This window comes from Lampetra fluviatilis, chromosome 30 (genome assembly GCF_964198595.1).
Source record: "Lampetra fluviatilis chromosome 30, kcLamFluv1.1, whole genome shotgun sequence".
NCBI classification, from domain to species: Eukaryota; Metazoa; Chordata; class Hyperoartia; order Petromyzontiformes; family Petromyzontidae; genus Lampetra; species Lampetra fluviatilis.
The window spans coordinates 6,892,677-6,906,543 of NC_136304.1; the positions used below are offsets into that span (position 1 = coordinate 6,892,677).

Below are 13,867 nucleotides of genomic sequence, written 5' to 3' on the forward strand. Positions count from 1 at the left end.
CAGCCTCAAAATTTGTACCTGGTGCGGTGTGTAAAAAAAATCAGCACTGGGGGAGACAAAGGCGGCCCGGCGTGATGCTCCATGGTTACCCGACCCCCCCTTCTGTGCCCTGCCGGACTTAATAGGTTTCTCGCTTACAACACCCAACAGTCTGTTACAAACTACACGGTGGGGGGGGGACCACACCACACCACATTCCAGCTCCCTTTTGGTTAACTCCGTCTCTCCTAGGCCGTCCCTTTGCCTGGTGTCTTCCCCCAAACACAATCCCATGACCGCATTGCACAAGGCACCGTTGACAGGCGGGGGGAGGGGGGCTCTGGGAGTGCTGGCCCATGGGGGGGCCCTAAGCATGCGTGCATTCTTGCCTCACCCTCCCTTTTGGTTTATTATCTCTTCGTGAGACGTGCAAGAGATGTATGTGTGTTGAACTTGTTTCGCACCGTACGTAGCTAACCGCGCTAATCGTAGGTGCGGATGGGACTGTAGGGAGATGAGGGGTGATACAGGCAAGGCAGGAGGTTATTAAAATGTCAATTCACTAAGTTTTAATATTTATTAGGATCTGAATTCTGATATTTGGTTTACATATTTGTTCGTGAATCTGATGCCCTTTCATTTTCTTGGGGCCCTAAGCTTTTGCTTAGTTTGCTTATGCCCAGCGCCACCCCTGGTGGTCAGGGCGTGGGGCAGGTCAGGGCAGCGGACTGGTCAGGGGACGGGGTCAGGGCGTGGGACAGGTCAGGGCAGCGGACTGGTCAGGGGACGGGGTCAGGGCGTGGGACAGGTCAGGGCATGGAACAGGTCAGGGCACGGGACGGGTCAGGGAGCGGGACAGGTGCGCGAGGCAGCAAGGATCGGACACCGATATTGCTTTACACGTTTTTTTTATTGCGAAAAGTGGACACGCGGACGGAGGGTGGACACTCTTAAGTGTGTGGGTGGACACGCGGCCTCGGCAAACCCGCTGCTCCCACGAGGAACAAGGTCGACTTGGTTCACGCCCGTCTCTGCCGCCCGTCGCCTCGCCTGCCTCACTATGCCTGACGCGTCGCACCTGCGGCCGGCGCGGCCCCCGGAACTACGCGCACAGCGACTGGGCTATGACCGACGAACGGGACACACTCTACACGCGGAGGCTCGCGAGGGCCCGCGAGCCGGCACGCACACTGCACATGGAACACATGGAGATAGACAAAATAGATGTGTGTGTGCGCGTATATATCTGAAAAGCTATTCTCTCAAATAACGGCATGACAAGAACTCCGCGCGGCTCCTCCCGTCTTGCTCCTTCGGTGTCCCCCCGCCCCACCCCCCCTCGATGTCTCCCCATTCCCAGGGTCCTCACTCTAACCTCCCTCCACCTCATTACTCTCGGGTCACTGAGATCGCGAATGGTTTCACAAAATGAACAAAAAAAACGGAACAGAAGCGGCCCCCCCCCCCCCGACGAAGAGGTGGGTTTAGTTGCAGGGTTATGGTCAGTGAGAGGGCTGGAACTAGTGGCTGGTTGGTTAGGGGTCTGTGAGACAGGCTGGTACTAGTAGCTGGTTGGTTAGAGATCAGTGATAGAGGGCTGGTACTAGTGGCTGGTTGGTTAGGGGTCAGTGATAGAGGGTTGGTACTAGTAGCTGGTTGGTTAGAGGTCAGTGATAGAGGGTTGGTACTAGTGGCTACCGGCTAAGGGTAGGGCTAGCATTTGATTGGCCAGTTAGCTCCAACACAAACCCCATGTCCATCCTTAAATGGTAATAAACGCCCGTTCCTGTTTTTGGTTTCATCTTGTTTTGTTTCTGAGCCCCGAAAGGCCTGCTCTGCTATCGGCAATTTCCATCTTGCCAATTTCGCAGCTCCCCCAAGGCTTGGAGCAAACATAATCAGAATTCCGTTCTGTCTCCCCACATGAATAAATGTGTTTTAAACCATCAACCTGTTTGATTTACAGACCAATATCAAGCGGCATTTGTTTAATGAAGACAAATCCGGACCGGTTTTGACCTTCTGTGGGTCTCATTAACAGGGTCAGGCTTGTTCCAACAAATATTGCTGGGCAAGAGCACTCCATATAAACTATGGGACCGCCGTTCCCAGCTCGAGGGACCTCGAGGGACCAGCACGACCCCAGCACCGCGAGAACAATGGGGAGGTGTGGCCACCGGGCCATTGTGGTGCAAGGTGACCGCGAGTGGCAGGTGCCCACCCGCGCCAGCTGTCACTCTCCCACGCCGAGCGAGAGCACGCACCAACGTGGAGAGAGGGAGGGAGTGAGTGAGTTTCTCTGTCAATTTACAGGTGCACGCATTTCCCCACGAATGTCCTGTTGGAGCGCACACGACACACAGACGCACGCGGCTTGGGATGCGCCACTTCGTGATAAATGGCATCTTCCGTTCTGTTGTCAGCACGTAAAAAATAATAATATATATTCTTGTCAGTCGCTCTCATGACTTCTCAGGCTCGTATTGCTCCGCGGCAATTGCTTAAAGACGCAAACTCTGGACAGGTTTCGCCTTTTGTGGGGGGCGGGGCGGGGGGGGGGGTTATCAGCAGACGCAGGCAGCAGGCAAGGTAAATAAATTGAGTTGGACGTTGCAGATCGTTAAGGCAGGGAATCGGCGCCATTTGATCTCCCCCGATTCACGAGACGGGGACCCGGACTCGAACTCGCACTCCCGAACTCCACAGGGCCCCGTGCCACATCACCGTCCCGTCACCACCTCGCACCGTTACCCCATCACCCCCGTTCCCACATTTACGCGTAACCGCATTTTTGACCCCCCCCCCCCCCCCGTTTACCACCCAGCTCACATCTGCACAGGTGCTCCTACCTGTCTGAGCTGTCCCATTTGCACCACTGCCCCTGCCTGCACAGCTGCCCTTACTTTCCACAGCTGCCCTATTTGCACAACCGTCCCTATCTGCGCGGCCGCGTTTCTCTGCAAGCGCTGCCCTTATCTGCCCGTCAATCAGCAGCCTCCCTCGCCTGCGCCTCTAATCCAGGCGCCTGTCACGCGATTAAGTGAAAGCGTTTCCCTGGCAGGCGAGGCGGAGGGGAGGAGGGAGGGAGGGATGGGTTCACCCACGGCATCTGTTGGGGCGGGGAGCGGGGGTGGCAGTGGGGGGAGGTCAGGGTGATGTGCCTTCTCAAAGTGCACCCCAAGAGCAGGTGTGCTCTCACAGTGCACCCCAGCACCAAAGAAGGCTGAAACAACAGCCAAGAAGCTGCTGCCTTACCGGGGAATCGCTGCACCTCAGCGGTGCAGCTATCGGACGTGTGCAGTAGGTACAACTGCACCGGGGCCCACGGGCCGAAGGGGCCCAGGACTATGCAAAGTGGGGGGGGGGGGGGGGGGAGTTGGACTGACAAAGTGGTGGCCCCCTATCCTTCCTTGTACCAGGGCCCACGCTAGCCACGCTACACCTCATCGCAAGGATCACTGCGGCTTTGTGATCAGGATGATGAAAGTCACGATGACGGAGGTCGCAGTGACAGTCAGACTTGGGGGGGCGGGGGGGCGGTTAGGTGGAGGTCTCTCTCTCGCGCGCGGTAAAACAAAGACTTGAACAAGGTTGACTCTTGAAATCGCGTCAAAGGAACCGCAGCAGAAATTAACGCAGCACAGCGCAATGATAATTACATTCAAATCAAAGCTGATGAAGCATGAGGTGCCGTGACCCCCAGGTGACCCCGACGACCTCCGGTGACCCTGGAGATCCCCGGAGACCCCGGCTGCCCCTTGTGATCCCGCTAGGAACCACCTGGCCGCTCCTCGCTCACAAACTCCGGCACCTCCAGCCCCGAGTGCAGCGTGACCTGCGGGACACGAGCCCACGTGCGGAACGGGGTCAGCAGGGTGGACCGCGGTGACATCGGTGTGGCTTCAGCGCGGCGTGGGTGCAGCGTGGCGTGCCGTGGCTTGGTGTCGGAAATTTGCAGCGTGGCGAGGCATGGCGCGGTGTGGCATGGGGTAGCGGTGTGAGTGGTGTGATATGAAGGGGCATGCCGCAGTGTCAGCCTGCCTTGACATGGCACGACGTCGTCTGATGTGTGGCATGGTGCTGTGTCGTGTGGCATGGTGCGGTGTGGCATGGTGCGGTGTGGCATGGTGCTGTGCCGTGTGGCATGCTGTGGTGTGGCATGGTGTGGTGTGGCATGGTGCTGTGCCGTGTGGCATGGTGCGGTGTGGCATGGTGTGGTGTGGCATGGTGCTGTGCCGTGTGGCATGCTGTGGTGTGGCATGGTGTGGTGTGGCATGGTGCTGTGCCGTGTGGCATGGTGCGGTGTGGCATGGTGTCGTGTGGCATGGTGCGGTGTGGCATGGTATGGTGTGGCATGGTGCTGTGCCGTGTGGCATGGTGCGGTGTGGCACGGCGCGGTCACCTGCACGTTGCGGTTGAGGCTGAGCGCCGGGTAGAAGGTCCCCTCGAGGCCCTCGAAGGCGACCGATCCCTGCTGCTCCTCGTTGATGAAGAACGTGAGCGTGCGCTTGTTGAGGTCGAGCAGCACGCCCACGGTGGAGCCCTTCCCGATGCCGCCCTCCGCCCTGCGCCAAGCACCCAGCACACCAAGCATGTTGAATGCGAGATGAAAAGTGGGAATGCAGGGTGCCGCGTGCAGGGTGCCGCGTGCAGGGCGTGCAAGGTGCTGCTGTGTGTGCAGGGCGGTGCGCCACTCGCCTGCCGGTGTGCGAGTTGTTGTGGATGAACCAGCTGCGGTTGTTGTCCACGTACATGGCCCAGGCGCGATCGTCGCGGCCCAGCATGGCCTCGCGCGCCACCTCGACGCGGGCCACGCCGAAGGCCGGGTCGGGCCGCCCGTCGTAGCGGTCGAGCGTGAACTCCCAGTAGTGCGCCCCGCGCGTGAACCCGGCCGCGCCCAGCACCACGCGGTCGTCCGACGTGCCGCACGTGGCCGTCAGCCCGTCGTTGGACAGCACCATGTCGGCGTGCGCGCTCTTCCCGTCGAAGGGAAACCACGCCACTGCGGGACAAACACACGGCAGGCTTGGCGACGGCGGTGATGGTTCCGCTTGTCAGGGCGAGTAGAGCCATAAACGGCAGTGTTGCCTCCGGCCAGAACTCCCAACCCGAATGCCCCCCCCCCGCCCCCAGCCCCCATTCAGAGGCAGCGCCTCAAGGCTGCTGGGAAGGCACTCAAGTTCGAGTTAAGGAGGCCGCCGCTGACAAGGCCGTTGACTCTGCCGCACGTCGCCCTCGCTTTCTTCTGCCACATCCAGCAGCATTTGCCCAGTTGACACCTGACCCTCCAAGGTCGGTTCTTACGATCTCATCCCACTGATGGGGTTTAAAATTGAGGCTGAGGCTGTTGTTTGTACGGATGCCCCCCCCCCACCTACCCACTTTTGCCGTGACCCTCACCCCCTTCCCCACATTGGGCGGTACCCCACGCCCCCCCCCCCCCCCGCGTTTGCTTTCTCCTAGAGCCTCCAACGGGCTCGGGGCTTTGGGGGGACCGCGACAGAGACTCAAGGAAGCTGCTCCAGACCCCCAGCCTCCTGTTGTGCAGCCACACTCGTCGCCACCCCCCCTCCCACCCTCGCGCTGCCCGCCTCCGTTCTTAGCGAGCGCGCGCAAACGGGAGCCGCCAGACCGCACACGTCCTCCCCCCGCCCCCCGGTACGGGAGTTGAACCCACGGCCACGTACCGTCCGAGGTGTGCAGCAGCACCGTCTTGCTGTATGGGCTCATGCCGGCCTTGTTGAACCCCTTGACGCGCGCCTTGTACGCGCTGCTGTAGTAGAGGCCGTCCACGGTGCACATCGTCTCCCGCCCCACGTAGATCTCCTGTGCGGCACACGCGCCGGTGAGGCTCGCGAGTCGCCGCCGGCACGGTTAGACACCCGCGCCGGGTGCCGCCGCGCAGCAAGCCGGCGTAACCGGTGCCGTTTTGCGCGGGCGGGGTGGGACGGGCGACCTGGGCCGTCACGCCGGGTGTGCGTGCGGCCCACTCGTCTAGCTGCGGCATCTGGGTACCGCCGACGTCTCTGCAAGGACCACCTGGGCCCACCCGTCTTGTTGGTTTACCTGGGCTCACCTCGGCTCAAGTGTGTGACAAGGTGGGGGTTACACGGTGAGAGCGACGAGGTGGGGAAAATGAGGCGGATGAAGGTGGCGTGAGGAGGGATGCGTGAGGATTGCTGAGGAGGATGAGCGACCAAGGTGACTGGCGAGGTGGGAGGGACACGGGTGAGTGACGAGGTGCGGCGGCGGCGACGAGGACCCACCCTGAAGTCGCCGCCGCTGCCGTCGTCGAGCTCCAGCACGTAGCCGTCGAGCGGCACGGGAGAGAGCGGCTGGGGCCTCCACGCCAGCGTGGCCACGCAGCCCGCGAGGCGGCACTCCTCCAGCTGCAGGATGGGCGCCGCGGGCACTGGGGACACAACTGAGCACATCACTCAGCCAGCCGGGCGGCCGGGCGGCCGAGCCGCCGCAGGCCTCGACTCCTCCTCCGGCTCGCTGGCCTCACCGGTGGCGTGGTGTGGACGGAATTGGGGCCCTGGTGGGAGGATTAAACGTGCCCCAGCCCGCCCACGCCCACCCGGCCACCAAACATTCTTACTGCCACTGTCCAACTCACCCCTCACTTCCTCTTCGTAGCCCGGTGTCTGGGCCTCACCGGCCCGTCGGCCCAGGTGCAGCTGCACCTCCTGCACACCCGATAGCCACGCCACCGCGCCCGATCCCTCCTAATCTTTCCTGCCCCCTCGCCCAGTGCTGGCGGGCTCAAGTGTCCCCTGGTTGGGAAAGGATTGCAGCTGTGAGCAGGGAGGGGGGGTGGAGTGTGGTTCAGTAGAGCTGTCGTGTGGCCCACCATAACAGAGCGTACGTCAGAGGACCAAACGAACAGCAGCGCCCAAGGCTCACCTTGCCCACTGGTCAGTCAGGTCCAACTGGTGGGTGGCTTGAAACAAGGCATCCCCTTGCCTATCTGTGAGGTCCATGTGCTGGGATGACTTTGAACCGGGGCTCACCTTGCTTGTCGGTGAAGTCCAGCTGGTGGATGGCCTGCAGGAGGGGTTCGCTGTCCAGCACCAGCTCCAGGCTGCCCGCCACACGTGGTGTCAGGGCGCTGCTGCTCCACTGCTCGCTGTTCTGCACTATCCGCCGGGTCAGCGCCTCGGACACCTGATCAGCACAGGGGGCGGGGCCGGGGGGAAGGGGTGAGGGTTGGGGGTGTTTTCAGCCTCATCCACACGAGGGCATGGGAACCTTCCTCTTGATGAGGGACAAATGGGACTTTCCAAACCCTTGTCAGGCAAGCACACCGCACTCACAAATGCCCCCTTAGCACCTGATTAGTGCAGCTAAGATGATTGAAGTGACTGGTAAAACATTATTTACTGGCGGTTTCGAAGGGTGTACAGTGTGGATGATAAGCAGCATGGTTGGTAAGCGGTGTGGCCGATGAGAGTGGTGTGGCCACTAAGAGTGATGTGGCCGATGAGAGTGATGTGGCCGATGAGAATGATGTGGCTGATGAGAGTGATGTGGTCACTGAGAGTGATGTGGCCGATGAGAGTGATGTGGCTGATGAGAGTGATGTGGCTGATGAGAGTGATGTGGCTGATGAGAGTGATGTGGCTGAATGAGAGTGATGTGGCTGAATGAGGGTGATGTGGCTGATGAGAGTGATGTGGCCGATGAGAGTGGTGTGGCTGAAGAGAGTGATGTGGCCGATGAGAGTGGTGTGGCTGAAGAGAGTGGTGTGGCTGAATGAGGGTGATGTGGGTGCCTAGAGATTGAACCAATCATCTTGAAATTTGATCAAGCCCGAGAGTGTGGGCGGGGTAAGGGGCGGGGTTGAGGAACACGGGGGTGGGGCGAGGGGCAGGTAACGAGGTGGGTGGGAGTGCGTAAGGGGGGGGGGGGGGCGCTGGCCGAGGTGTGGGTGTGTGGGTGGGGGGGTCACCTGCACGAAGCCCGCGGGGTCGTTCTCCTTCATGACCTCGAGGCAGAATTGCATGAGCCCCGTGGTCTGCCGCAGCTTCACGCTGCAGTGACTCATCTGGTCGCGCGCCACCTGCCGGGGCACACCCCACGGTGACGCTTTTGCAGAGCACCGCTGCAGCAGCCACGCGGACTCTCTCTCTCTGCCAGCCGGAGCTTGCACGCAACATTCCACAATCCACAACCCTCCACCGCCACAACGCTCGCTTTAGCCGCTACACTCACACGGCCAAACTGCACTCCCAGCTGCACCGCGCGCATATCGGCCACGCCGCTTAATTGTCAGCCACGACACTTTCGGCACATCGCCCAGGCCAAGTCAAGTAATTTTTTTAAAATTTAGCCTAAACACGTGGCGCCTTTCTGGCACAAATCTGCCACCCAAAGAGTCACTCACCAGTTACTTCATCTCATCAGCCACACTGCTACTAACCGTCCGTTCCACTAACCCGCCACATCGCTCACCAGGCGCTGTACTAACCAGCCACAGTGCACATCAACCGCATCGCTCACCAGCTGTTGCACATAGCTCCTCGGCTTACCAGCCACAGCACACAAACACACCACTCACACAGCCTCATCACTCTCCTCCACATATCAGCCACGCTACATTCACCACACACTCTCTCTCTCTCTGCACGCCAATAACACTTACTCTTGCCTCTTGCGTATGACTGGCTGAATAGCTACTTATAGATCTATGTGCAGATTCGTTTGGCAGGAAATGGCTTCACTTGATGTGCGGTAGATGGCGTCAATGCTTCCTTCTGTTGAATGTTCACAGTTGGAGGTGGTTGTTAATATGCGGTCCATGGCCCGGTCATTGTTTCCATAGCAGCATTCAGAGCCCTCTCCAAATGTCCACCTGTACGTGAGTTGCAGTGTGTGGCTCTGCACTGGGACATGCGGACACGTGGACCAGTGTTTTCAAGCTCGAGATTAAATCCCAGAGGTTATTTCGCGGGGACCGCCGGTCGGGCGGCTTGTTTGGGATTGCGGCATCCGCCTCAAATCGTTCGCAATCTCTCCGAGGTGCCGATGCACCGGGTGTGCAAGGGCTCCGGACGAGCTTAAGGGGACGATTTTGCGCGATCTCGGAAGGGCGTTCGGTAGATTTCGTAAAACCTCGCGAATTTCGTGGCAGATCTCTGTTGGCCTGCCGCGGTGCGGCTGTTTTCGTGGAAAGGAAATAAGTCATTTGGGGGGCTTGCGGGATCTCGGGAGCCAGGAGGGAGAGATGTTTGACAGCCCAGACAATTCGGGGTGAAGGAGTCACCGCTACCCCCCCCCCCGCCCACAGCGTGTCGCGACAGCTCCTCGTGGCCGTGTTTCAGGCAGCGTCCCGCTGTTCGGGGTGGAGGTTCGCGTCCCACACGGGAGCGTTCCGCTGCGCACGGCGGAGTGAACCCCAATGCCGCTGAGAGAGAGAGAGAGATGATGATGATGACGAGAGAGTTCTCCTCGGCATTCGCCAGCCGGTTGTTCCGAGCGGACCATGTTGTTTTTTTTTATCAATGGAGTTAAACCAACATTTAATTGTTGGGTTCATTTCCTCGATCTCTGCGATGCCAACCAAGGGCGTTGTGCGTCGGGGACGATGTCGTGCCGCCGTGGATGGATGTCCGCGGCGTTGTGCGCACCGCCTCGCCGACGCATAAATTGAACGGTGACGGCGCGAGAAGCTCAGCCCGGCGGGCGCCCATCATTCACGCCGCTCTTCTTGGCGAAGCTCGCCCCGCTCGCCGAGAAATACGACCAATCACGCGGCGAACACCGCACACCGCTCACCCCGTCTCCCCGCTCATTCAACCACTCCCCCTCCCCTCCACCCTCACATCCCACATCCACACATCCACACCTCCCCCATATGCACCACCCCCCCCCCCACATTCACCTCACTTCCCCCCCCCCACACATCCACACCTCTCCCCCCACACATCCACACGTCTCCCCCCATATTCACCTCCCTCCCCTATATTTACCTCACTTCTCTCATAGCCGCGCCCCTCCCCCTAGATCGACACCTCTCCCCCCCACCACACACACCCCTCCCCCACACATAGACACTTATCCAATATCCTCAGTATCATCACACCTCCCCATATCCACCCCCCCCCCCGAAATTTACAACACTCCCTCGTAGCTGGCAATCCGTTCGGTTTACTCGTATTCTTGTACAGGGAAATTGAGTTTTGTAGAACAATGTGTTTGTCTATTTGTTTGTGTTTCTCCCTCGTGATGGCACTTTGTAGGATGCACGTTGATATTTATAAGGCGCACGGAGGTGACCAATACGGTCTGACCCGGTCTGTAATAAGGTAGGGCACTAGTAAGGTCTTGACGGGAATGCTCCCACCACACACAGACCCCTCTCTCTCATCCCACCATATCCATAACCCCACCGCCCATATCCACCATCGCCACATCCCCTCCCGCAGTGTCCCCCGCCCGCCACCGCGGCCACCAACCCCGGCCCCGTGTCCCGGAGTCGCTCGCTGCTGTCCGCCCGGTCAACCCCGCGGTGGCTGCCGCTGTCATGGGAACGGCCGCGAGTCGCTGACGCGGCGCGGGGATTAGAGAGGGGAGAGAGACGGAGAGAGAGGAGAGAGACGGGGAGAGGGGAGAGAGGGGAGAGAGACGGAGAGAGACGGAGAGAGGGGAGAGAGACGGGAGCATTGGGCGATGGAGGAGGCCGTGTGCTCGGTGGCAGATGACGGAGAGCTCTGCATGCAGCTATGAGCTACCCGTCGGAGGCCGTTGGACTGCGAGAAGGGCTGCGTACAGAACGAGAGTGAGCGAGAGAGTGAGCGAAAGCAAAGATTGTATTTAAAAAAAAACCGAAATGATGAACGAAGCAAAGTGCCGACTACACCGAGCATCTTCTTGTTTCCACTGATCGTAAAAAAAAGAGAGGGGAGAGAGACGAAGAAAGGGGAGAGAGAGGAGAGAGGGGAGAGAGAGGAGAGAGAGACGGGGAGAGAGATGGAGAGAGGGGAGAGAGAGGGGGGGAGAGCGCCGGTCCGTGGCTTCAAAGCGCAGCCACGGGCTGCTGCTGTTGCCATGGCGACGGGGACCGCTCCTCTCGGCCTCTCCGGGAAGCTGCTGCCGGTGGGGGGGGGGGGGGGGGCCTCACACAACAACGGGGGCAGCGCGGGGCAGCGCGGGCAGCGGGGCTGCCCCCTATGAAATCCGCCCGGTTGGGGTGAATCTCTCGCGGGGGCTTCGTTACTCGTGGGAGTCTTTTCTTGTGGGCCCGCGAGCGTTACAAAACTCCCAGTGTACATCACGTCGTGAAGGGGTTGATTGGGCCCCGGACAGCTCCAGCTAAACTTGGGCTCACCTTTTGTGACTGCAGGGATTCATCTTCTTGGTTCTTTCGGTAAAGTCACGTAGAATGGAAATAATAAAATAATAATAAAACATAATCAAATAATTCTCACGACGTTTCGGCCACAACGCAAGCAGCCGTCCTCAGGTGCAGAACAGGTCTGTCGAGAAGACAGAGTCTGCAATTGTATTTTATTATGTTTTATTTTTATTATTTTATTATTTCCATTCTACGTGACTTTACCGAAAGAACCAAGAAGATTGGGCTCACCTCTCACCAATTTAGACTTTCACCTGCATCCCTCCCATCCACCCTCACCACAACACACCCTCAAGCAAGCTCGACTTTCACCAAAAACCACGCTCTCGCCAAACCATCGCAGCACCACACTCACTCTCACCGCACCCCACTCACCACACGAGACTCACTCAATCACCACAACCTCGGCACCACGCCTACAACCAGATTACTCCGCACGAATTCATATCTCGTCAGATCTCAGAAGCTAAGCAGGTGGGAACCTGGTTAATACTTCTAGATGTATGTGTGCTGAACTTCTATTCGCACCGTACGTAGCCGACCGCGCTAATCGGAGGTGCGGGGAAGGACAACAAATTTCGATTTAAAGCTTTCGTGACTGCAGGGATTCATCTTCTTGGTTCTTTCGGTAAAGTCACGTAGAAGGGAAGTAATAAAATAATAAAAATAAAACATAATAAAACAATTCTCACGACGTTTCGGCCACAACGCAAGCAGCCGTCCTCAGGCGAAGAATGAGAACATTATCAAGCTAGGAGCTTATATAGGTGTAGCGAGGAGGAGCGCCTTAACAAAAGAATGTGCATATGAAGAGGAATTTAGCATACCAATGGGCAATGAGTAGGAGGTGGGCGGAGGGGTTTCAAAGTCCCATTATGCCCATGCATTATGCAGGATCAACAGCACCACGGGGGGGCGCAAGGAACAGCGTTAATAAAGGAAAGGAATGTTAATGATATGTAGCTGCATTTACCAAACAACCACGTAGAAAACCAAAGTAAAAACTACATAAAAAAACTAAAATATAAACTGATACTTACTATACTCTACAATAAGCTGAGTTACTAACAACAAATAATAAATTACAATTCTACGTCGTAAGAAGTATATAATATACTTCCATCTAAACTTTATTCTCTTAGAATATACAGTACTATATACTGCCATAGATAAACCCAACATTAAATTATATACTGTATTGCTGTAAACCACCCTATACTTTATACATTTTAATATAACACTATGTATTATTCAACTCACCCTAATGTGTATCGAAATGGTTTATTACGTCCTTCCAATGATTGCTAAGCCTGAATCCATCTTCTCGGTTAAAATTGTCTCTGTGTTTGTATATGTGGATCGCCTCATGAACGAATCTCTCATGATAGCCAGATGGCTTGCAGAGAACCTCCGTCTTGGAGAAGTCAATGTCATGTGAGCCCACTGAGTTTTAACAGTGGTCTGCCACGGCTGAGGTGTTTGTCCTACCGTGTTTTAGATCAGCTTTATGTTCACGAATGCGGTCTGAGACGTGTCGTTTGGTTTCCCCAATGTAACTGCTACCACAGAGGCAACTTAGTTTGTAGACGCCAGGGTACTGTATGTCTGGAATCACATCTTTTACAGACGGTACCAGATCACGGATTTTATGTACTGTGTTGAATCGGACCTGGATCTTGTGTTTAATCAGGATTTTGGAGATCTTTTTTGTGACCCCAGCAATGTAGGGTAAGGTGATGGTCTTGAAAGGCTCCTCAACAGGATCTTTCTTGATGGTTGGAGTGATGGCTTTGCGGATTGTGTAGTCGGAGTAACCATTAGCCTTAAGAGCTTGGCGTACGTGTTTGAGTTCACTGGAAATGTGTTCATGGTCGGAGATGCATTGGGCTCTATGATATAGAGTCTTGATGAGGGAATTCTTCTGGGATGGATGGTGGTGGGAATCCGGTTTTAGATAAGCATCCGTGTGGGTGGCTTTCCTGTAGACAGAGTGGCTCATTGAACCATCAGGTCTCCTTTTGATTAGGACATCCAAAAAGGGTAGCTTGCCATCATGCCAGTGGTTGTAGTCTTGGGCCGTACAGTGACCAGCAGATGGCAGTACAGCAATTAAACGTTTAAATCGATCTGTGTGGAGCTTTGCGTGTTAATCCCCCCTCGTATCCAGCCTGTTGACTGTCTTTCCTCCGGGCTCTCCACGTTGCTCCCACGTGAAGGCAAACTCTGTGTCACGGTCGACACGTGCTCGCTCATACGCGTGACCCTCCTGAAAAAAACGATCGACATTCGACGGAGGATTCCTGGAGACAACGCCGTCGTTAGAATTTGGTTCGCGACAACCTCACCGCTCAAAGGGCCCGACAGTCCGAATTTTTCTTGCGCGGCTGTTACCACGACAACCGCCAAGGTCCCAGAGCGACTCTCGTTAATTTTGAGATTTTCTTTCTTTATTCTATACAGAGGACGGGGTGGTGGGAGGGGGGGGGGTCCTCCTGGGGGGGCCCTCCCTGAGTGCTCGTTAGTGTGGCACGG

General features: G+C 57.2%; 1 protein-coding gene across 2 annotated transcripts in view; it reads right to left on the minus strand.

The window, feature by feature from the left end:
* Window positions 1-1,198: 1,198 nt before the first annotated feature.
* Window positions 1,199-13,867, minus strand: part of LOC144943200 (E3 ubiquitin-protein ligase TRIM9-like) — a 31,179-nt gene continuing 18,510 nt past the window's right edge. The window contains exons 4-10 of one of the 2 annotated variants that reach the window (XM_078870464.1): window positions 7,931-8,041; window positions 6,993-7,146; window positions 6,246-6,391; window positions 5,667-5,805; window positions 4,678-4,981; window positions 4,382-4,544; window positions 1,199-3,814 (exon numbers count right to left, since the gene is read on the minus strand). In XM_078870464.1, the coding sequence (XP_078726590.1) occupies window positions 3,749-3,814; window positions 4,382-4,544; window positions 4,678-4,981; window positions 5,667-5,805; window positions 6,246-6,391; window positions 6,993-7,146; window positions 7,931-8,041 (1,083 nt within the window). In that variant the 3' untranslated portion in view covers window positions 1,199-3,748. Of the gene's footprint in view, window positions 3,815-4,381; window positions 4,545-4,677; window positions 4,982-5,666; window positions 5,806-6,245; window positions 6,404-6,992; window positions 7,147-7,930; window positions 8,042-13,867 lie in introns of both variants that reach the window. The other variant, XM_078870463.1, reaches the window with a different exon arrangement.